General features: G+C 43.9%; 1 protein-coding gene across 4 annotated transcripts in view; it reads left to right on the top strand.

The window, feature by feature from the left end:
* The window catches only part of LOC135377640 (obscurin-like), a 99,553-nt gene that overhangs the window by 40,322 nt on the left and 34,449 nt on the right, over window positions 1-24,782 (top strand). For 2 of the 4 annotated variants that reach the window (XM_064610209.1, XM_064610212.1), the window contains exons 4-28: window positions 9,078-9,196; window positions 9,276-9,416; window positions 11,912-12,082; window positions 12,187-12,256; window positions 12,351-12,443; window positions 12,537-12,629; window positions 13,788-13,943; window positions 14,527-14,602; window positions 14,773-14,982; window positions 15,349-15,465; window positions 15,655-15,891; window positions 16,098-16,263; window positions 16,379-16,554; window positions 18,977-19,067; window positions 19,266-19,444; window positions 21,205-21,334; window positions 21,528-21,703; window positions 22,099-22,204; window positions 22,297-22,472; window positions 22,619-22,724; window positions 23,427-23,605; window positions 23,681-23,789; window positions 23,848-24,026; window positions 24,203-24,308; window positions 24,367-24,545. In XM_064610209.1, coding sequence (XP_064466279.1) covers window positions 9,078-9,196; window positions 9,276-9,416; window positions 11,912-12,082; window positions 12,187-12,256; window positions 12,351-12,443; window positions 12,537-12,629; window positions 13,788-13,943; window positions 14,527-14,602; window positions 14,773-14,982; window positions 15,349-15,465; window positions 15,655-15,891; window positions 16,098-16,263; window positions 16,379-16,554; window positions 18,977-19,067; window positions 19,266-19,444; window positions 21,205-21,334; window positions 21,528-21,703; window positions 22,099-22,204; window positions 22,297-22,472; window positions 22,619-22,724; window positions 23,427-23,605; window positions 23,681-23,789; window positions 23,848-24,026; window positions 24,203-24,308; window positions 24,367-24,545 — 3,541 coding nt within the window. The remainder of the gene's footprint in view (window positions 1-9,077; window positions 9,197-9,275; window positions 9,417-11,911; window positions 12,083-12,186; window positions 12,257-12,350; window positions 12,444-12,536; window positions 12,630-13,787; window positions 13,944-14,526; window positions 14,603-14,772; window positions 14,983-15,348; window positions 15,466-15,654; window positions 15,892-16,097; window positions 16,264-16,378; window positions 16,555-18,976; window positions 19,068-19,265; window positions 19,445-21,204; window positions 21,335-21,527; window positions 21,704-22,098; window positions 22,205-22,296; window positions 22,473-22,618; window positions 22,725-23,426; window positions 23,606-23,680; window positions 23,790-23,847; window positions 24,027-24,202; window positions 24,309-24,366; window positions 24,546-24,782) is intronic. The other 2 variants (XM_064610210.1, XM_064610211.1) reach the window with 2 other exon arrangements.

Genomic DNA, 24,782 nt, shown 5'->3' with positions numbered 1-24,782 from the left:
TAACATATTTTAGCCCATCCCATGCTGCGTCCAATTTGTTTGTTCGCCGATGATGTAGGTTCTCTAGGACACAATTTTTCTTTTTTAGTCCTTGGCTAGAAGGCCATCCTAGTCAGCGCTGCTGCATGTGGCTCATCGCGGCGTGACGCGAAAAAACATGTATATACGGGGTCACGCTCTACTGTCCGTACCCCTTGCATTTGTTTCCCAGATCTGGAAACATGATTAGGACGTTTAACGTCCCCTGACGCAGATCTTTCCCTGCAGTATCTTGCTCGAATTCTCTTACCACACGTCTAAAAAGATCACATAAGTGTACTAGTTCATCTCTGGTGTCTGAGGAAAGAACTGGAGTCACAAGGCGTGCTAGATTATCAAGAAGTAAATCGACATCCTTTCCTGTTAATGATGTGAATTTAGCAACTTCCGTGTTGTGTGAGCAGTCTGACGTTCGCACCAGATCCCTTTATAATCTCTGCCAGCTTTCTCACGGACGTGTCTTTTCCTTCTGGATCGCGCACTCTATTAGCAGTGTCTACGTCCTGCATTTCCAGAGTAGGTTTTCAAGAAGCTGCTCGACTATTCGTATCTTCATGTGCAAAACATCAGAGACAATGAAGCGGGGTTCTATAGAGAACAATGGGGGGTGCCGCACTGAGTTTTTCATGTTGCCGTACATCTGCGTCTGCTTTCCACTGGCCGAATAATAACTTGTGAGTGTTTGTTTCACAAAATTGATTATCATAATAATACCTAAGAGGATCGTTAATTCAAGAGCTTATATGCATTCCATTACCGATGCCAAACAATTTAAGAAATGCTTATGCGACCATTGCGGGCGGAGGGGTGACGTGGAAATTGGAGCGATCTGCATGCCTACACTGGCGGCACTTTGCTGGGGGAAGGGATGAAGAGGGGGAGATGAAGGAGGAAGGCTCACGCGTCTGGCTGACATGACCATTGCGCTGCATTGCCGTTTTTCAATTTCCATTTTGTACGTGTTGTCATTGTTTGCTCCGGTTGACCAAAATGTTTCATGTTGTTTATTTACCTCCACGTATCTGCACATTTTTTTCATGTGGTTGTATGCTGCTATGTTAACATTATGCTACGAAATGCTAACCTCCCGTTTGTATTGCCTCCATGGCCAACAGGGGAAATAAATACATGAGTCTGTAGGTCTCACAGCAATACAACCGTCCACCTTCCGCGTACATGCTTTGAGAGCGATAAGAGATAAGAGCGATAATCAGCTTCTTTTGCGGGACTCGCCGCTGCCACTCGACTACTGAAGTTTCTCTCTCTCTCTTCGTTTTTTTTTATTTTCTTTTTTTCTTACAGCGGCTGCAGACCGGCCACTGCTGCACGGCTCATGATGTACTCGTACCGGGGCATCAAGCGCGGAATTATTATTTTATCTGTATTTTGTTGAGTTGCCCGCTTCATCACGACTTCTGCATTAACCACACGACAGACAGAAAGGCGAGGGCGATTACAGCAGCTATCAACGAAACCCGTGCACAAAAGTAACGACCGACTTATTGTTTTCTTTGATTTTAGTTACTTTTTTTCCCCTTCCATACTTCATCTAGTGAAATCATTCCTTGTTCATCAAGATATCTACTGGACCTGATAGCACTGCGGTCTTGTCTTGAGTAGGAAGTATGCTAGGACGTTGCCAAAGCTTATTCGCTCTGCGCGCGTTCTTGCTATTGTTCCTGTATGCAAGAGCTTTTGTGCCCCTATTTTCTGCGGCTGAGAATTCTGGGAGTCTGCGACGGGAGTACGAACAGATGGGCCTTCCTATATGTCTTCAGACTGCCTGTACGCCATAGAACGAATAATTGCTAAAAGGGTATTCGATAATCTGTATGGGAATATACAAGGAATATATTACACGTCCGTGAGAAAGCTGGCAGAGATTATAAAGGGATCTGATGCGAACGTCAGACTGCTCATTGACAGCAAAACGGAAGTTGCTAAATTCACATCATTAACAGGGAAGAATGACGATTTACTTCTTGAGAGTCTACCACGCCTTGCGACCCCAGCCCTGCCCTCGGACACCAGAGGTGAACTAACACAGTTATGGGGTCTTTTCAGAGGTGTGGTAAAAGAATTGAGCAAGATACTGCAGGGAAAGAGCTGCGTCAGGAGACGTTAAACGTCCTAACTATGTTTCTAGATCTGGGAAACAAATGCAAGTGGTACGGACAGTAGAGCGTGACCCCGTATATACATGTTTTTTCGCATCACGCCGCCATGAACCACGTGCAGCAGCGCTGACTAGGATGGCCTTCTAGCCAAGGACTAGAAATGGTAAATTGTGTCTTAGAGAACCTACATCATCGGCGAACAAACAAATGGGACGCAGCATGGGATGGGCTAAAATATGTTAAAGTTGGAAGAAAATTAGTCTGCGCTACAGGCTAGGAGATATCAGAAACGTGACGTCACGTACTGAGAAGAAGGTGGCACCCAAGAGGAAAGAGGCCAGGTTTATGTGTCGAACCCAACCAGCGCGTGTCACGCATGTTAGATGTGGACTCTATGACGCGAGGTGAGCTAAGAACGGAAATCGGGAACGACGTCCAAAGATCCAGACGACGGCAAGCTGAGGCAAATGTTGCGTCACAGCTTGAGTAACGTGGTTTGAAGTGCCCCCGATTATTTCGGCTTCAACGTTAAAAGGAGGACATTGTGATCGCATATGCAACCATGCGAAGTTTTTCCCAACATGAAGACGTCACTAACTCTTATGTGTAAATCAAATGTTCAGCGTGCTTCATTCATATTTATTCAACTCATACGTACAAGCAATCGATGCTACACAACTGACTTTTACGTGGTGCACGCAGTTGCTTATCAACCGGTCAATAAACTTTTCTTCACACCTACAGAAACAAGGAAGATCGAATGAAAAAAGACGCGATAGCGAACAACAGAGTCCCAAGCAGTCTGCTGAAAGCGCGAGCATGTACGTCTGGATCAAGATTGTAAATCTTCAGAAGAACTACGCTGATAAGACATCTAGAACCCTCTCCACTGACGAAAAGAAAAGCAAGGAGTACGGCTGTCGAAAAGCACGCGGCATTAGGCTGCAGTAGGGATACATTTGAGCCACTACGGGTTTGGCTGTATTAAGTATGGAAAATAAAAGGCAGGAAAGCAGAACGATATATTTTCTTTACTTTGCTATTTTTTTTTTCGCTGTCTGAAATTGTGCTTATTTTGACATACTTTGATAGATAGAACAGAAACTCGCAACAAAATCGCAAATGAAACTCAAACAACAGAAGTCGTGACTTCTAAACTTTTTTTGCAGTTTCGAGGTGAACGACATATCTCCAGTATCTAAAAAATGCAGATGACATTCACAAGGCAACGAGCATTATTGTGATCAAAAGAGAGCAGAGTAATGTGTTATAATACAAACGGAACACGTGACCGCCTTTTACAATTGCGCTTTCCTCCCTAGAGAGAGGCTCCTGCGTTCGCGAGGAAGCCTGACATCCTATAGCTGTATCATAAATTGTCTTCAGGTATTAATAAGCCCCCCCCCCCCTCCCCACACACAAAAAAAAAGAAAAGAAAAGGGGAAAAGGAGAGAGCGAGAAAGAAGAAACGAAACCGGCAGTCTATACAAACGGTGTGTTCAGCCACACGGAGTTTCGGAATATATAGATCGGTTTTATAGTTCAGCGTCATGCGTGTGCGTGCATGGTTGTCCTACTTCCCTCATCTTACATGCGTATCCGTAGGTTCTCTGCACTGCCGAGCCTTCAAGCCTCCAGCATTTTTTCGTCTAGACGACACCATCTACGTCACCGCGACATATCCACGCCAACATTCACTCAACCTATAGACCTATCGTGCCTAAGAATACCTTGTTTCTACAATCAAACTGAATGTTGGTTAGTTAGTGAATTTTAGTCAGATGTTTTAGTTGTGTATGTCTCAAATTTTGCAACCATGTCATTTTTTAGTTTCCTTTTTTTGTGCGCTATATCATAAATACGATTGTACATTCGGTCTACTCGGAGGAGCCTCGAATTCTTCCGGGAGTCAGTATGGAAACACATGAGGATATACAGGTTGTCCTTTGTTAGGTGCCACAGTTGTTATTAAAAATTTATGAGAGCCCCGGACGTGCCGTTTGGGCGCCTAACATGCCTGGCTTCTCGGATACCTTTCCTAGCCCGTCTCATCAGTGTTCGATGGCTAACTAAAATGGTATACTTAATTAGCTTCACTAATTTTCAAAGATAAGAGATTGACCGAATGACAACATTGAATCCCTTGGAGTCATTGACATTCTCTATGACCGACACATTGGTGTCTATAATTATGAACCTATCCTCGATAAACTTGGTTTGACAACCCTAGCACATTGTAGAACCTCAGATATCACATTTTCCTGTGCAAAGTAGTACATGTCGTCTTAAGCTGTCGTTGGTCCATTTTCTGCTGTCCATTTTAGTTCTTTCTTGTGTTTTCATCCTTCCTTCATCATGTTCACATAATGCTCCACGTGTAGTGGGGTAGGGTGCGCACCTCCGCGGTGAAACACTCCATCTCATTGTCATCATTTATTGTTGTTTTTGTTGTGCCGTTCACTCCGACCACACCTTTATTTTATGTTTTGTTTGATTTCTCACAGTTTAGCAGATACCAACAGACTTCGTAACAGCCATAATGTACACACAACGATGTTAGTTCTCCTAACAGCTGTCAAGTTTTTAGCTTTTTATATCCTATACCCTTACGACGTGAAGTAACACACAAATCTTTGCTCCTCCTATTGTTATTTCTTGTTTGTCTTCTTTATCTGTTGTAGTCTCTTCTGCGGCGAGCCATTTCCCAAACCTGTGGTTGCGCGTGGCCCTGAACGTAGGCTTCGCCGCTACGCGTTCTTGCGGCGATTGAAGGCTCCTTTACATGTTCAAAATTTGGAACTCGAATGGAACCTTGAAGATGCCACTATTGATGCCAAAAAAAATTCTCAAAAGTTTCGTCTTGGCAGAGGCAAAATGCCATTAGAGAACGAATGCAAAGCGCTGCCAGCAGAATATGTAGCACGCGCTTTTCGTTCCAGAATACACAGGCTCTATGGGAGCCGTTTTAGGTGAAGCCTGCTTTACGTTTTGTCCCTAATTCTTGGGCATGTCCGAGAGTCTCTTTCCTTTCAAACTTTTGTCTTCCGATTTGGAAATAAAATATAGTCCGATGAGGGAAAGATCCCGCGAGTACGGCGGATGTTCAATGCATTCAAATCACAAGTCCTTTAGAAGTCAGAACTTGCATTGTCTTGCCTGCCTTGTGAGCCGGTGCATTGTCCTGCAAAACGAGAACGCCTTCTCGTAGCTCCCTGCGCCGTTTTTCTTTCAAAGCCTCCTTTAACCCACAGAGCAAGCTACAGTAGTGTGCTGTATTAACTGTTTCACCTTTCTGGGGATAGTCAGTCATCGAAACACATTCCTTGTCTCAGAAAACCGTGACCATGATCTTTCCCGCTGATCGATGAGTCTTGAATTTCTTCGGCATCGGAGAACCCGAGTGCCTTCATTTCATTGAGTGTTATTTTGTCTTACACTCTAAAAACAGAACTTCACCGCATAGCACGCTCTGCGCCAACCATTGCCACGAATGATAGAGTTGTCGCTTCTGATTCGTGGAGAGAGGGAGGCATACGCCTTTTTGTGTCAATTATCATATATCCAAATTGGCACAAAAAGGCGTACGCCCCCCTCTCTCTTCGAATCAGAAGCGATAACCCTGTGTATGTATATGTAACAGGTCGCTCAGGAAAAGTGTCACCAGAATGCTCAAATTGCTGCAAAATCAACTTGGAGGCATCCATTCTGCGTTCTCATCGGCATTCAAACACTCTGGGCACCCACTTGGCTGGCAGCTTCCGCATACCCATCTCTTCGTGAATAGACAATTTCAGGAGATCCCAACGTTCCTTGCGCACGCGTTGCATCCTGGGCGCTTACTGTCATGAAGGAAGAGAGAATGACCCTTCACGTTTCGTTTTCACTGACCTTGACACGTCATGGACAATGGGATGAGAGAGGAGAAATCGAAACAATTTGGGGACCTTCTGCTCCTTTCCGATAACACAATTTCCCACAGCTCAAAGTGGCGCTAAGCACTCTGGGGTTTTCTGAAGTGGTGTATTGCAAACCCAATGCGTTCTCTGGATGTGCCTAAGATCTCGGCAATTTTTCAAAGCCGACATTCGCTTATCTGCCAAAATGAGGTCATGGACACAACCAACAACTTCGAGTGTTGACACCGTTCCATGTCTCCGTGTCCTTCCGGCGTCTTCGGTGCCAAAATCCCAACGCTGAAAGTTGGCATACAACTTCTTCACGGTTGAGTATGATGGACACTCGTCACTTAATGTTTGCATCATGCACTCATAGATTTCCATTGGAGTTCTCTTTTGCATGAATAGGAACTTCGTGATAGCCCGAAGTTCATCCTTTGAAAATTTCACGCTTGTAGTAGACATGGCTCTGCTGATAGCCCGAGCATGAAGGAACGCTTCGCGTTATACAGAACCAACAATTTCGCTTCGTCTTCGTCTCGCCCTTTGTGTCTATAGTCTATATACTATGACCGTCAAATGACGGGATCGCACTCGCATACCTGGAGGTGGGTTGGGCCGATAACTTTTCAGCACGCCCTCGTGGGAGGATGATGAGGCGATGGACCATAGGTGGGGAAGTTACTTTTATTTTGTAGTGCACTACCGTTACTCACTACATTTTCAAAAAGTAACGCGTTACGTTATTCGTTACTGTTGCGATAGTAGTTAACACGTTACTAACGCCGTTACTTCTAATAAGTAATGCCGTTACTTTTGCATTACTTCACCAGTTGTCGTTATAATAAGTACCATTTTGGTTGAGTTACATAAGTGCATTCCGCAAACCAATACAAGAAATGTTGCGCACAACCAAAAGTCACGCATGAACACAACTTACATGTCCGATTTATTGCAACGCAGAAGTAGTTGATGTTCAAAATAGAGCTTCGCCCGTTTGTCTGAGAGGACGCCTAATGAACAGTGGTGCTCCTTGTGAAGGTTGATAGAGATGGTGACCTTTTATCTCCCATAGTAAAAATCGAAATAGCCAATTCCTTGGTACTTTGTTACTTGTTCAGAGGGCAGTGGCTATTTTTCTGTCGCTTTTGCCCCATTCGTCCGAAAAATACCAGAGGGAGTGTGGTAAACATAGGTGAACAAAACAAAACAGAGTTGATAAAAAAAAGGTGACATCTCAAGCAGTGTAGGTCAATAGCCTTTCTTTTGCGTTCTTCGTGGGTGCCGGTGTGACCTTCTTCTCATTGTTGAAGATGAATAGAAAAAATCGGGGATTTTCCCGTATTTTGCAGGCACTATATCCTCGCTCAAGCTTTCAAGTTTAGACGATGAACCAATGTTCCCGAACACGCAGTAACGCATAACGCCGTTAGTTAGCAAAAATGTAGTGACGTTACGTTACTCGTTACTTTTCTCCCAAATGTAACGCGTTACCATATTTCACTACTCGAATGCAACGCGTTACCGGTAACGCACTACTTTGTAACGCGTTACTCCCCACCTATGCGATGGACCATTCACAGCCGCAATGGCGGTCTACAATGGTGACACTGGCTGCGTTCTTTTCGCCTGCACTCCTTGCACCCAGAGTCAAGAGGGAAGCACCTTTGCATTCTTTTCGGAGGGTGCAATCGGCACCCCTGCACCTTCGCATCCCTTTGTGTTACTTGCTCCATTTCTACACCAAACTGAGAAACAGTCGCACTGTCGATTTAATAGGTGCAAGGGTACAAGGCAAGACAAGCAGACGAGAGACATAGCATCATGGCTGTCGGAAACGTACGCATATTTGGGGTGTTGTCGAGAATGACGAAGATGTCTTACAACGTGTATGTATCGTGTCGCAAAGCAATGAAAGCCTGATGGAAAGTAATTGTTCTGAGGCCATACAAAGGGTCAAACAAAAACCCAAGCCTCAAGGTGCCTGGGGCATTTCAAATGAAATCCTTTTTAGCTAATCGATCTCCCTCGCGTGGTTCGTAGTTGGTGCAGTTCCTAATTGCACAAAGTGCTTGGCGGCGGTTTTATGCATGCTCAGACATCGTTGAAAATTGGTTCATGAGGCAAGATGGCAAACGAAACGGATGGCACCGATCGTGACTTCGGTGCCGCATCCGTGCACAATGTGCTGTAAGTGTAACTGCTGTTGCTTCTTCAACGATAGACAACGTTGCATCTTCTCAATCGAAATTAGAGAGCGATAGCATGACAACTGTGGCACATGACGTCATAGGGACCACACACACACAAAAAAAGGAAAAATAATCAATAATAAAATAAAAAACGATGAACTGAAATTCAACCGGGCCCAATGCAGACGACACGGCAGACCGCGTCCACCATCTGCACTCTCACATTCTTTTCAGGCCGACGGGTGGCTGCGCCAATCAGGCACCTTTTCGTCACTCCTGTTGCACCCTTGGTAAAAAGTGTAAAATGGGGCAGCACCATTTACGCTGAAAAGAACGCACTATCAAACGCACTCCTAAGCCCATACTAGTGAAAAAAGCACTTGCAAAAAAATAAAATAAAAATAAATAAATAACAAGAATATCAATCGCAACAACAACTACATGAATGACGATGGGATGAGTTGATTCACTGCAACAACTGCGATACGATACCTCAGTGTATGTGGGTTAATATATGAGTGGGATGAGGATGAAAAAGATGAGACATACACACTCGCACGGATACATGACACACGCAAATGAAATATCACACACGCGGGTGCGTCGTAACTGATGGGGATGGGGGTCAATCGCATTTCTCGTTCTTTGATCAGTTATGCACGTACGTATATGATTAGGTTATATAAAGCTTAACGTCCTTTGTGTGCATCTTCTACGAGGATGAATACACATAGTGCTGTGTCTTTTGGTAGATATGTGAAACATCTCAGCATTTCTCACTTGTATGCATATATCTAACGCCGACCCAAACTCAATGTGCTCTTTTCCTTTAGGCTGTTGGCGAAGTCTACGAAGCCATCATGGCTTACAAGCCATTATCGGGGGACGAAGAAGGCGTGCCTCTGAAGGAAGGGCAAGAAGTTGAAGTACTCGACACGTCGATGCCAAGAAAGTAAGAACTATTGTGGGGGTAGAATCCTGGACACGACAGGCTCTGAATGGATCTGGACATCATTTACGTTATCCCTCAGATGGCGAATACGAACGAAGTCCACCCATACAGGGGTGACTGTGGAAGGCTGTGTTCCCTCCTGCTACCTCGAGAAAAAAGAAGGCGCTACTGTTGAGCAAGCACTCAGCCCCAAAGACAAGGAGTCGTTGGCTAAGAGGGAGTGAGTAACGTCAGAAAATACAATATATTAGGCAATGATCGAACACTGTGTCCATAAGATTGCTCAAAGCTCATTAAGACTTGAGTGTGACTCCTTATGTAAGTAAAGTTGCATCTAATTTAGGATACGTTTCAACCCATCTCCCAGGTAGAAAAGACCCATACTAACACTTTTGCATCACACAAATTTCTACTCAATCTAATACCCTAGCCACACGGCAAACTTAATGCGTTAAACGGAATGGCATTTACTTCACCTCCTTCATCTCGAATGACATCGTTCTCTCCCCTGATTTGTTGAAAACAGGTGGCGTATGGCTTTTCTGTTGCAATTATGTTCCGCATAATTGTCACAAAAAAGGCTCTACTCGTTAGCTCGTAACGACAATAACAACGATGAAGCGATTAAGCCCCCTGGGGAGAGAAAGATGTCATTCGAGATGATGGTTGGTTCACGACCTACTTAATAAGAGAACGACCAGTTCACTTGACCCCCCTTCCAGCGCCGGCTTTTTTGTTTCACATGTTTGCCGCAGGAGCATTGGTGGCGCTGCCGACATTCCCTACTTCAATGGGTGTTGTAGTGCTTATGCGGTAGCTTTCTACGGACTTCTTCGCATCCGCGTCAGATATTTGTGTCTTCTTTTTTTTTTTTTGCCAAACATATCGTAATCTTTACGCACCAAACCGCCACGAAGACCTCAGTTCACATGAGCATGGTTTATTCCGTAGAGCCTTTTTGCAAGGCAAGATGCTTCCTCGCGTGAAAAGCGAAAAAGTGTGCTGTCATCCATCTGAGATATTTCTCCAAAACCTTGCAATTCAGCTGCGGTCACTTTTACTTTGCCCCTTAACATATTACTAACATTTCTTCCTTTTCTTTTTGAGCATGTAGAAGAGATTTCCTACAACAATTCACTTTGGAGATACCGAGTGTGTACATACAGACGTTCAGTGCGTGATGGCACCAACTTTAAACTAATCTTAAATTTAAATAACGGCATACAGGAGCGTATCGCCACAGGAAGAGCAGCAGGAACTGCTCTTAACCTATGGCCCTTTTTTACCAACAGTGGTTAACTTTGGACTAAGATCCAGCGTTGCGTGATCTGATGAATATTCCAGTGACAGTAACTTCCTTTAGTGTAGCACAGTTAAGCGTTAAATCCAAGTTAAGGGAAAGTTGTTCTCGGTTCAAATGCTAATTGGTGATGGTGAAACCGGGACTTAGTCTATCACTGAAGGACTGGAACCGAAGCGGATATCCGTTTGGTTACGGTTCAGTGTCAGAACTCTGAAAGCGGTAACAGGTAGGAGGCTCGCCGTTTTAATGCTTGTGGTTACCGGTAACCAAGCAGTTGAACCGGTACTTTTTCGGTTTTCTCTAGGATGTATCTGCTGGCTGCGTGGATGTCGCAGAAGCACGTTCAACGCCACTAATCAGAGTTGTAAAGAAATATATATCGCATCCCAAGCTGATCGCGTTCACGCGTGAGCATATTCTTATGAACCGGTAACCGAAATCACATAATTCGGTTCAGGTTGCAGCTTTGGTTAGTTGCGAATGGTGGATTGCAGATGTGGATATGGAAGAAATTTGGGTTCCAAGTCGTCTTCGGTTTCGCCCCGGTTTCAGTCCCTGCGCGCACTTCCACGTGCCAGAGCATGATTGTCTCCACTGCTGGATCGCCAATGAGTTGATAGTTTTTTTTTACAGCGATATGGGGGTGGGGGTGGTGAAAGGGCTCACTGTTGTCTGCCTCACAGATGTGGACAACGTCACGACTAAAGCCCTGGAGGAAAACGCGTCCTGGGGCAACTTCAAGGGAATTGTGCGGAGATATGTCTAAAAGTGTCTGATGAAAACCCACGAAAAAATTCACACTGCACATCCAGCTCCGGGACTCGAACCCGGGTACCTCCCAAGTTCTCCCAGATATGGGGGAACTTGCTTTTCAAGGACGGCGTGGTATCAAATGAAGTACCTTGTGCTGTGTACCAATATGTCATCGCACAAGAAAACAAAATAAACGGCGTCCATGTAAAGTATACCTCGATAAAACGAGCACAGGAGTCGATGTTGTAAACTACAAATCAATATGGACGTCGAAAAGATGTACACGAGTCAATACGAACACCATCTCGTCACATGTCCCATGCGGAGTCCCCCTGTTTAGGGAATGTGGGCAGCGCGCCAAGCGGGCGTTTCACCTGTGAGAGGAGGAAATTGCGAGGAGGTTCCGCGGACAGCCGCTCCATAGGGATTTGGGAAAGTGACCTGGTCGCTCTCTTATTAAGTAGGTCGTGGGTTGGTTAGGAGGTGAAGTAAATGTCATTCCGTTTAATGCATTAAGTTTGCTAGGGTATAAAGTACCGGTAACATAAGTGCTTTACTTATATGCAGTTCCGTATGCGGTTCCGCATAGTTGATGCAAAAACAAAAACAAAAAACTTTATAGCTATTGTTCAAGTAACATTGAAATGTCTTTTTGATAGAGCCGTGGTGAAAGAACTCGTAGAGACAGAGGAAGACTTCTCGAGAGATATGCAGTACGTTGTGAATAACTATCTGAAAGAAATGGAGAACCCCAGCATGCCCAAGGAACTTAAGGAGCAAAAAGACGTCCTTTTCAGCAACTTCAAAGACATATCGGATTTCCACAACACGTGAGATCCTACCGTTCCTAAACTGGTGCATGGTATTCACGCGACGTGAAGTGGCCTCAAATTTTAGAAAGCTAATGTTTTACTCCGTATTCATTGCATTTCAGAGAATTAATAAAGGGCGTACAGTACAATGCAAGCGAGCCTGCAAAGCTGGGTGTCACGTTCTTGCGCTTGGTAATTGCGTTTATCGAAATACTACAACTTCAGTAAATGATCGAGCGTTATCCTCGTGCGCTACTTTTATAATTGATTTTTTTTATTCTAATAGGAAAGAGACTTTGACAAACACGTAAAATATTGTGCCGAAGCTCCACGCGCACAGGATCTCTTGGCAAGTGGCCCTCTGAAAGAATATTTCGACGTAAGTTGTTCCGCAATACAGTGCTACTGTGATCTATCCGTTTTTATCTGTTCGCTGCCTCTTCTTAAACGGAAATGTGCATTTCTCTTACAGGAGTTTAGCAAGCGTGTGAGTGACGACAAATCCTTGTCCGATCATCTCAAGCTTCCCATTCAAAGGATTAACGACTACCAGCTTTTACTAAAGGTATTCGTGCTCTTCTGTACATATGTGTGGCTGATTAATTTGCCTAGATTATACGTACCGTCCTAAACAGTTCGCTAAAAAAAAAGAAAAAGAAAAAAAGAAAGAGATTAGAAGCCCGTGACCAAAAGGCCTCCTCACCTTGCTTCGCTACGTAGGCATATGTAGGACGTGGTGATGGTGTGAACAACTACTACTTTAGTTTGGCGATGATTATTGGGGTGTTTCATCGCCAGAGACGATACTCCACGCCGCTGCTCGCGGTAATTTAGCTTATAAGCCTCACTGTGATCACCAAAGTCCTACGTTGGTGATGGTGTGAAGAGCTTGCCGTAGAGAGATGCAAAGTCACGGTGTCAGCCAATCGCCGCAGACGGTTTCGAACACGGAAAGCCTGTGGCTACAAGTGGCTGTGACTCGAAGTGGCTCGTTTCTATGGGCAGGGTCGCTAGAAACGGGATTGTAATTGGAGGGACTCCTAAGGATTACGTCACGTTTAGTAGCGATGAGGCCCCATCTAGTTTAGAAGGCGTTCGACGGGCACGCTTGATATGCGGTCACCCGCAGTGGGGTGTACGCGCCGAATAGGAGCTGGACATCCTTCGCAGAAGTGAATATAACAACAAATTTTTGTTCTTCGTTAACTTTACTAGTTCATAGTTGTTATCTAGCCGTCATAATTTAATAACCTCGCTGGTGAATTCTGGAATTTAGTGAATGGTAACTGTTTTCTTTTATAGGTTATTGATTGAACGGTAACACCTCCTTGTGTCTGAGGAGCAACGTGGCGACGAAAACAGCATAGGACGGGACAAGAACCGACGACGACGACGGCTCAAGTCAGTTTGAGTCGTCGTCGCCGTCGGTTCTTGTCCCGTCCTGTGCTCATCCTGTTTTCGTCCCCACGTTGTTCCTCAGACTCAAGGAGATGTTACCGTTCAATCGTATACACCACCTTGCTTACCTCCTCTTCTTATCTTCAAGGTTATTGATGTTCGTGATAAGCACTATTGATTTCAGCAGTCACGAGCAAACGGCTTTCACTTTCTACACTGATTTGAATCAAATATTTGGATCGAGACTGTGTCTATTCTGGCGCTATACTCATTATGGGTCGTACAGCGTGAGGATTAGCCACTCACATGCCATTCTTTCTTTTAGGAACTCATCAAATACACACAGCGCTTAAAGGAGGACGCTTCAGATTTGCAGAGAGCATTAGATTTCATGCAGGCGATTCCACAAAGAGCGCACGACCTGCAGCAGACTCTGGCACAGGAGCCCAGCACTCCTAAGTGGAGCAGAGTTTTGAAAGATGTAAGCATAGCTTATCGGAATAAATATGGCTTTCCTCGAACTTGGTGAGCGCTCACATTCAGTGTGAGCTCCCAAGTGAATTCCCAGGAAAGAAGCCGCACGATGGAGTTAAATCTAAGTTAATTACAAAATATTACGGTAATCTAGTAAGCGTTTATTCTAAAGCGCTCCAAAGTTCACATAGACCCAGACAGCCAGATATAAATATAAAGGCTGGCACTCTCTATTACAAAAAGCCCACGCAGACATTTCGCGAAATTTTGTAAATGTTCTACAACGCGTGTAAAAAATTGTGTGAAAGTTGAAATTAGATAGAAATTAGATAGTTGAAATTAAATAATTAGATTGAAATTAGAGATTAGATATTTTGTGTTAAATTTTCTTTCAGGCGCTAAAAATTTAATGAATTCTACCTCGAAATATTAAAATATTACGAATTCCTTGAGACAAGTCAGTCATTGCAAAATACCGCCACTTGACGAGAATAGGGTTGAAGAAACAGTGGAGACCCGTATTCCATACATGTCCGTTATGTTATAACTTGGTGTCCATTTAGATTAAGACCTCTGATTATTGATTTCAGACTGGCGAGATGGAAATACGTGAACAAAAGGAATCGCTGTCTGAAGAACTGAAAACATCCAAAGCCGTGAGCAGCTGTAAGTTAACACGAGAGTAAAATTATTTTTGTATCGAGCCTGAAATCCAAAAAACACACACAAAAAAAAAGCCAGAGAGAGAAAGAATAGTACTAGAAACTGCTGTACAGAAAAACAAAGAAAGGAAGATTCATTAAATACAATTGCACTTACGGACTTATCTAAACCAGGCATTGAAGAAACTACAGTTGCTGAGGCATCTTCGACGAAAGAAGTCCGCCATGAACGCACTGAAAGCAAATCCGCTGAATCTTCTAAGAGCAGCGAAACAACGGCGAAGGTGGACATCGTTGAAGGGTTTGAAGCTTACCAAGAGGCCACAACCGCGACCAGTGCTATTGCTGACAGTCTTCGTTCAACATCCATGACGTCCCTTGATGGTGAGAATGACATCCCAGACGAAGCAATAACCATGCACGTCAGTAGATGAAAATGCGTATGTTTTCTTTTCACCGCTGAATCCATAAAGCGGGAATAATTGGCATCGTAAAAAGACGCGCAAGGCATGACGATGCAAGCACGAAACAGAAAAAGCCAATGTTTGAAGAACCGTGTTACCTTTCTTACAGACGTTCCGGATAAGGCGACTCTTTAGCGAAAAAATGGCCTTATCATATTGCCTTTGGATGCTCACAATATATTACTATAGAGTAGCAGCTTCGAGAATTAGAGTAGAACTAATGTCGTCACTACTAATAAAGTCAATTGGTACTTAAACAAGATCGTAATGTTCTGGTGCTTTTCAGAAATAATGTCACTGAGTTCTATTCCTGAAGACGAATCTGTTTATTTAACAGCGTCTGCGAAGGATAGCTCAGAGAAGCCCAAGTTCCTCAAGTCAGTTCGCGGCCTTACGTGTGCAGGTCAGTTGTTCACCATTCGCGGTAACACACTCACCCATGAAAATGAAGTATTAAGAGTGCAAGTCGTCCAAATGGTACATTTGTTAAGTTATCCCTGGCCATTCCTCACAAGGCTTGCATGGATAATTTGCATGAGACTTTTATGTATGAGACAGAGTGCTCATTGGTGCTTGTTTTCGAAAAAAACAGAGAGAGACGACGTAACGCTCGAGTGTGAAATAGCATCGACAGAGACTCCAAAAGTGACGTGGCTGAAAGACAACACGAATCTTGCGGACAGTCCACATATACAGCAGAAAAGTGATGGCGGAAAATATTCTCTCGTGATAAATGGCATCACCGTGGAGGACTCTGGAATGTATACTGTTCTAGCGTCCAACTCTACAGGGACAGCATCATGCAGTGCTCCAGTTTACGTCAAGACAGGTATGTTTTCAACCATCTTCGTAGATTAAGTACCTGGTTTAAACGGCAGTGCAACGAAACATTGATCATTTCGTGTCCCTTGGATCAACATTGATGAGCAAGGGGCTGTACAATGCGATTCATGTTAGCTTTCATGATTAACTAAATGAATTTTTGTTGCCATTCCTGATTTCCCAATACATGTGTTCGCCGTTTATATCTTTTAGGTCTCACCGTTTCTAAGGGCGACTCGAGGCCCACCAGTCCTGGTGGCACCGTGCTTCCTCATGCCCCTGTCTTCAAGGTAAAGCTAAAAGACACCGAGTTACTGCAGGGAACGTCGGTGCGATTCGAACTCGTCGTGCGAGGTTGCCCGGAGCCAGAGGTGACAGTGTAAGTAGAATGGACCCCCGAGGATAAGATCGCTGTTATTGCAACGCACGAGAAATAGCTAACAAAATATGACGGAATAACGTTAACAGCAGCATTTCTCTGGCTTGTTCTTCAGCTACAAAAATGGCAAAATTTTGAAGGATGACGATCGGGTCAAAGTCGTCTTCGAGAACAAAGAAGTGTTCGAAATCGTCATCGACCACATTGACTTCCAGGATGCTGGCGAATACTCTTGCGTCGCCGTCAACAGTGAAGGCAGAGATGAGACGACCGGTCGCATTACGGTTACAAGTGAGGATTATTTTACGATGATGGTATTATTAATGTGTGCCATTTCACTCTAAATGAGCCACTTTGTTATAGCTGCGCGAAAGAAATTCATAAGTAGTCAGTTGGCTGACGATGGAAGTTCGCCTTCCTTAGGAAGCAGTTATGCACCGTGCGCGTTCGCGCGTGCGCAAATGGTGCTGACGTCAGTGAAGTTCCATAAGTTCCACTCAGGAAAGTCGCCATGAATCTCGAAATTTCTTCTACAGATTTCTTCGAAGACACTGCAGATATGCCAATAAATATAAGATGAAAGGTACTCCACATCGGACCGATACCATAAAAAAAAGAAAAAAAAAGGAAACATTATACATGACACGCACACTGCATCATACACTCTTAAGACAGGATTTTACTATTTAACACGATAAAGGCCAACCGCACTCTAAACACTGAACTTCACCGCATAGCACGCTCTGCGCCAACCATTGCCACGAATGATAGGGTAATCGCTTCTGATTCGAAGAGAGAGAGAGAGAAAGAGAGAGGGGGGGGGGCGTACGCCTTTTTATGTCAATTTGGATATATGATAATTGACACAAAAAGGCGTACGCCTCCCTCTCTCCTCGAATCGGAAGCGATAACCCTATCATTCGTGGCAATGGTTGGCGCAGAGCGTGCTATGCGGTGAAGTTCTGTTTTTAGAATGCGTTGCACAGAATGATACCATTATCACACCTGACTTCCGGACATCACTAGGAGTGCGCCGCTTTGTGACAATTAACAAAATTGCATAAGAGTCACAAATACGGGTACGCCTCTCATTTTGAACGAATCAGAGGAGAGAACGATATCATTCGAGATGATGGCCGACAAGGACCGTGTTACGCGGTGAAGCTCTGTCTTAAGAGTGTAGATAATCAGTGCACGCTTTATCGTCGTCACCAACAATAAGCACGATGGTTGGTTGGTTGGTGGCGTGTTATTGCCGAGAAAGACTACTTTTGAACTATACCGCATTGAAGCACTCGTTCCCCGTTTTCGTTCAACACAGGGTATGCTTGCATGGAGACCTGAGAAATAGTAACATCTGTGTGCTGTGGGATTTTAAACTAACGTCTGTCCAAGGGTGTCGAACGAAGACTTTATTTCCACAAGTAGAAGAATGGCGGATAATTCCGGTTCGAATCTGTTCAAACCTCGTATGTTTAAAAATAATGCAAAATTGCCAAAGGAGGATTATACGTTTATATTCATCAAAGCTCAAAATATTAGGGCAGCAAAGTTGAGAGCTTTTCACCAACTGTGTGAAACAAAAATACTAAAATTTGGGCTTCGGGGCGAAGGAATCAGTGCTAGACAACTGAGCTGAGCAATAGGATGTCATCAAGCTATTGGAGACAAACACTGATGGTGATGAAAGAGGCAGTTCTAGACGAGGGTACCCAAGGGCTTTTGCCCCCCCCCCCCCCCCAAAGGAATAAAGGGCATTAGAGCGCATGCCATGAGCCCACACAATGTTTTGCGCAATGCGCAGTGACGTTACCATATTTATTTCGGGGCCCCAAAGTTCTTGGGTACCCCATTTTAAAATTGCTGAAGAAGTAGTCTCTGCGCATTGCGCAAAATATTTTTTTGGCTCTTGGCATGCGCAGAGACGACCCCTTATTTCCTTGGGGCCATAAAGCGGTTGGGTACCTTAATTATCTTAAAACTGCCTAATAGTAGAAAGGCAAGTGCATGCTACGGATAAGGATTTGGACGATGTCACAACCAAGGTTCTCAGAAGAAGATTGTGACAAGTGCGCACCTTTCTTCGAAGAAAAATATCTCGCGACGAGTGAATCTAGAGCCGATTTTTAAATATGTCACACGCGGCAACAAACTGTTGCTTCTTTTTACGGCTTTCGGATTCAGTCGGGTTCGACACCCAGAGCATCGTGCGAGTACGCAATGCGCTGTCAGAGCTAGCACGAGGTCCAAGGCGCTGAACACAAGACGTGCGCAGTCTCTTTTCGCAAAAAATAAGGTATGTATCACGAAGAGAAAGTAGTAACATCCGAACTCAATCGCCATCCCTTCCAGTCTCAAGTATGGACAAAGATAAGGCATGATAGAACAGGACGCCGATCAGATTTCGAGGGGATATTAACATACATTCAAACAAATATGTATATGAATATTCTGTGACGAAACGCGAAAGCCTTTACTTGCAAAATAAGATTCATTCTACCTGTGTCATTGATGCTAGAATGCCACGGAATGGAAGCAAGTAACAAATTATTATCTCCAAACCATAACAATTTCAGTCGTTGTGGAAATGAAATATTTGCTCTTTCCCATCAGATCGCATGCAAAGTTTTGGAGGCGGTTACGCCCTCGACTTGAGTCGTGAATGCACCGGAACTGCTTTTGCATGCGTTGATGCGCCTTTTAACCTCTACAGAAGACAAGATATTATTTCAAGGCCTCGGTGATGATGAGCTGGAAGAACTATCGGCAATGTCACCACCGCCGAAATCTCCGGCTTTCCGTTGGTAAGCTTTATACATAACCTTCTTATAGTTACGACTAACACAGAAAGCGTTGGACAAGTCATGATACAGGAAACGGCACCGTGAATGCGAAATAACGTCAGACCAATGCGTAGACCAAAACTGGAACTGAAATCCGTCCACCAAGACTTGTACAACTATGAACAATGCAACTGAAGCATGGTTTTTACACTTCTTTAGGTTCAAGGATGGTCACGAATTTGAAGCCAGCGAAAGGTTCCAAGTGGCGTTCGATGACGCTGAGGACACCTTATCCCTGGTTTTCCAGCACGTCACTCCCGAAGATGCAGGACTTTACACTTGTGTGGCTAGCACATCAAGTGGCAAAATTTCCTGTAGTGCTGAGCTGACCGTGCAAGGTTTGATATTTTTTCAACTTTCTGGCGCCTTCTGTATACGGTGTAATTTTCTCACTTCCGGCTGAGAATTGCAAAGGGTTACAAATCTTGCGGTGTGTCATATATCCCGAAAGGTGAGAACCGTCAAACTTGCTGGAAGAAGGGATCATGCCTTGCGCTTCAGCACTGTACCATTGTACCTTTTTAATTACACACGGTAAACTACTTGCGGTACTTGCGGAAACTATTATTATGCTTATATAATGAATGTGCTGATTCTTAGCTCAGGGAACAAGTGTACAGCACTGAAGTGCAATTCGCACACGGCCTTGCAAATTCCCCCAACAATTCCTTTGCAGGACCTTTTACTCCACAATACGAAAATAACTCCTAATGCTTCTGCGAAGACTGCTGCGCTTGTGAATGCCAAGCTTGTCGCCATAATGCTCTAGCATGGCGCGTGCATGGCTTGAGAATTGCAGTGGATTGCAATTTTGGGAATCGCGCTGATGGTGGTATGGCAACCTCGAGCACTTGTTTTTGGGGCTCGTGGTTTCTTGGCATGTGCAGCGCAGACTGCTTTTAACGCAAGTGTGTCTTCATTCTAATGCAGCACACACACAAGCAATATATTAGAAAGCCATGCGCAGGAACACAGCATCTATACCACATCGTCAACATTACAGGAGGGATGACTTGCTCACCATTGGGTCTAAACATCTATCCTCCATTGAAGATAATGTGCCGTCTCTTCCAGGTGCACAACGAAAACGAGAAAATAAGCAGGATGGCCGCATGGTTTAGAGAGACGGACAGCATTTTTAGTTCGTTAAACTTTTATCCGTTGTGTATAATAGCTTTGCGTAGTAATGTTTTTAGTCTGTGCTCCTGCCTTCTGTGCAATGCCTGCAGTGAAGATGACGCACATAGGCGAACAATACGTTCGTCTGATCAATCTCAAAATCACATTATACCCAAGAGTTTTGTCAAATGAAAGAAAACAATATTAATAAGATGCTTTTTAAAAGCCCCAAAAAACAAAAGGATGGCAGATAGAAAGGAGTACGCCTTGCTAAATAGACTAATAATGGCTTTTGCCCTATTTTTTACACGTTGCTACAGCAGTTATACTTTAAGATATGCTGCACCCAGCATTAAAGAAACTGGCCATTATCATATTTGCGATTTGTAACTTTGTCATCATGATGCAGTATGTGGAAGTGTTGTGATCTATACCTGCAGAAAAATCACTGGTATTAAGTTATGGTACCAGCAGCAATATTTGTGGCCGCTGAATGATCTTAAAGCTAGTGTCGTCGGCTGGGCCGCAATAATATGTGTTAGTGAAGTGCTATAGAACCATCAGAATCAGGTGGGCCTCGTGTACCTCAGGTGCCACAACAGTTTACACAATGCTAGACATTTCCTTGGATATAGAAGAGCGGAATCTCACAATGCTAGGGACTCGTATACTTGAGTTCTTGATTAGTTTAGCTTAACTCAGTTTAATTGAACGGCTTTTCAGCTTTCAGTTTAGTTAACGGCGTAATTGGAATGACTACAGAAATGGCATTCAGAGCCAATGTGTACCTAGCATTGAAAAAGCAAAAAAAGCAAAAAAAGAAAAACAACAACAACAAAGAAGCAAGAAGAAGTAGGTAGAATGACGATTATAACAGTGTGTACAAACGTTGCACATTTACCATACTGTAATGAACGTAGCCAAAGACGCGAAAGTGTCAGTGGACGCTATGTCTCTGAGATGTCATAAATCTCGACAGGCTCCATAATTAAAAAGGCACCTGAGGCTCCTACCATTACCGCTACTCTCACCGATGTTGAAGCCAATGAGGGGTCATCCGCGATGCTGGAACTGAAGGTTGCGGGCTATCCAAAGCCTGAGATCCTTTGGTAAGTCCATTTTACTCGATGTATCTGGTTAGTACAAGTGACGACGCTAGGTGAGCTAGTTGTTACGGTAACTTTCAATGAAAACAGCCTCTAGCAACCTAAAGCTCTCCCGAAAATTCGCCTGATGCACGATATAATGGTACACACGATTTGCAGTATACAATAATTGACGTGGCTGTAATTTTCGTTTCAGGAAGCATGACGGGGAGGTAATTGAAGCAGGTGGAAGGTACCGTTTCTTGTACGAAGATGAGGAGACCATAACTCTTGTGATCAAAAACGTTCAGAAGAGTGACGCCGGAACATACAGCGTCACTGCCAAGAACGAGTTGGGAAGCGCCGACACCAAGTGCAAGTTGATTGTTCACTGTAAGTGCGTAACGTGACGTGTACGTGCTTACAGCTTCATCGCCCTCGTACTTGGGTTGAAAATAGTTCCAATAGAGGATAACACATAACGACAGTGGTTCCAACCGCATAATTCCGTATATATCCGAATGTACAACAGTAAGAGAGCTAATAAACGAATTCCGCCTATATTCTATAACGCTCCGCACGAAAGACACCGTCTGGCAGGCAGATAGCTAGGATAACTATATCGAGATAGATTTTACACGGTGAAATGTAGCATGCCTCCATTATCATATTATCTGAACGCCAACAGCACTGTCATTCACGTCAGCTACAGTACTGGAAACCAGCCTTAGTTTCCTTTTCTTTCTTTTTCTGCGCCGAATGACATTGGGGGATAATTTACATTTTAGCACCTGCTGCCTTCAAGAAAGAGCTAAAGGACGTCTCAGTTATGACTGATCAGCCCTTAAAACTGGACGTCGAAGTTCAAGGCACTCCGTCCCCAGATGTCAAATGGTAGGCCTGAAGCGTTAATCTTCCTGTTTCATAAGGGTCTGCTTTTCTCGTATTTGTACTTTATGAAACTCCTGTCGTTGTCCAACTCATAGGTACAAGGATGGCCAAGCCCTATCTGACAATGGAAGGGTAAAAATATTGCACCCGACTGAAGATAAACACGAATTAGTCATTGATCGTGCCCAAGCAGAAGACTCTGGCAATTATTCGTGCGTCATTAAGAACTCCACTGGCACGCAAACAGGATTTTCAGCGGTCTCTGTGAATGGTTAGTGGTACTGTTGAGCAGAGAAACGTATCTCTGACACTTTACTCTTATGTTATGCCCATTTCTTCTATTATTGTTATTGCTTGTAGCTGTAATCATCGTTTTAAATAAGTGGAAATGAAAATGTTGCGTTCCTTTAACCTCAGCTGCACCCAAGATACTCAAGAAACTCGAAAACTACGAGGCATGTCAAACGGAAACAGTTTCATTTACAACGAAGTTCTCTGGCAACCCAAAGCCTGATGTTTGTTGGTGAGTTAAGCGATAGCCCATATAAACCTTTATTCTCCTCAGTCGTAACCACTTCAATGGTGCAACGGAATAGTGAGAAATATGCAGAACAGTTCTTTTTAGTTTTACGGGTATCTGAAAAAGGGATCAAGTTAGACAACGGTCTCATAGATCTATGACACACTGAATGCCCACTATGCGCTGCGCAGAAATGAATGTATTATAGTCGTGTTCAACCTTTCTTTTTCTTTTACCAATCAATCAATCAATCAATCAACATAAGAACGGTATATCTGGTACTGAGGTAAGGCTTTATAATGTATCTTTATTGCCGTTACATATTTAAATAACTTTTTGCACAAGGAAATATGAGCCGAATACTATATACAACATTTCAAACCTTTATTGATTGTACAGTATCGTAATTAGCATAAAATTATTCCCTCAATTAACTTTATTAATTTATTAACACCTTACTTACCCTAATCGTATCTTCCTACTCCCGTCCAAATGTGCTCCATGCGTATCTATAGGATGCACGATATATCGGGAAAAAAAATCGAGCTACAGTTCGAACCTCCGTCCGCTTCTTCCCGAAGTAGGCGCGTATCTGTGGTCGTACTGCGGCTGCTATAGTGACGACTGGCAGTATACGCTCGTGTGCTGCTTTGGTACAACTAAAGTCGGACAATTTAGAGAGACGTCTGCGATTATTTCGAACAGGCTCAAAGATGGCGAAAAGGTGACTGTGGATGGGAGAAAGCACAAAGTACAGGAAGAAGAAGCCAACGTCTGTACCCTGGTGATAGAGGATACGCAAAAGGAAGATGTCGGAGAGTACACCGTGCGGATTGCGAATGACTACGGGACAGTTGAAGACAGCGCCTCATTAACCATTATACGTGAGTTTGAGTGCCGTTAATCGGGAGGTCGTTGTGTGTACCCGAAAACTGATTCCCCTACTTTGTCCTTTGCAGAGAAGCCTAAGTTCACGAAGAAGCTGTCTGACGTCGAGTGCGAGGACGGTGACCTCAACATCAAGCTGACTGTTGTTGTTGAGGGTGCACCTGCTCCAAAAATCAAATGGTAGCGTTACTGTACATAGTCTCGACTTCCGAAAGGGACGCATTAATTTGCATTGCAGGTTGTTCAATGACGAAGAGATAAGCGAAAATAAGGACTACAGTTTCCAGTCCGTAGAGGAGAGCGGCGAGCACACGTTGGTCATTAAAAAGGCAAAACCGGAACTAGCTGGAAAAGTTACGTGCGAAGCAAAAAATCCCTCTGGGAAAGATGCATGCAGTGGCAGCGTTTCTGTCAAATGTGAGCTCATAATCGTTTTTCACAAAATATTATGTAACAGAATACAATACACACGTATACATATATTACGCACAATAATATATAATATTGAATACCAACAGGTGGGACAGATAGCATCCATTGGGCAAGCTTTATGTCTTCTTAATGTTCTAATGTTTCTGTTACTAAACTTGTAGCAAAACCGAAAATCATAAAGGGCTTGGAAGACGTGGATGTTGAGGTTGGTCAAGATGCCACGTTCTCTGTTAAACTCGCTGACGCAAAGGATGTTAATGTTAGCTGGTAAGTTTGTGCCTCCTCGGATGTCACCTGTATGGGATTTCATGTGGGCTGTTCCCAGGTTAAAAGACGGCGATGAGCTCACCATTGACGGCGACCATCTCTACGTAAAAAGCGAGGCTGATGCTTCATTTACCCTGCGCATCAAAGACGTCAGACCAGAAGACGCGGGAAAATATGGCTGTGTCGCAAAGAACAAATATGGAGAAGATAGCAGCACTGGACGCTTGGGCACAATGAGTGAGTTTGCGAAGGGGCTCCAAAATATTGATACGCAAACACAGGCGTTGTTGTTGATCAAATCGCACCTTACACGACTGGCATACATGAAGTTGGAGAATCTGTGAATGTGTTCGCGTGCCCCGGTAGTTGTACTTTGTTCCAACTTATGTGCTTGTAAACAAGAAATGCTCAGGAACAGCAATATCGGCGTCGATAACTATAGTACTAATTCTGCGTAGTATTGTTTGTACTGTG

This window comes from Ornithodoros turicata, chromosome 1 (assembly GCF_037126465.1).
Source record: "Ornithodoros turicata isolate Travis chromosome 1, ASM3712646v1, whole genome shotgun sequence".
NCBI lineage: Eukaryota > Metazoa > Arthropoda > Arachnida > Ixodida > Argasidae > Ornithodoros > Ornithodoros turicata.
This window is presented reverse-complemented; position numbering and strand designations above follow the sequence as displayed.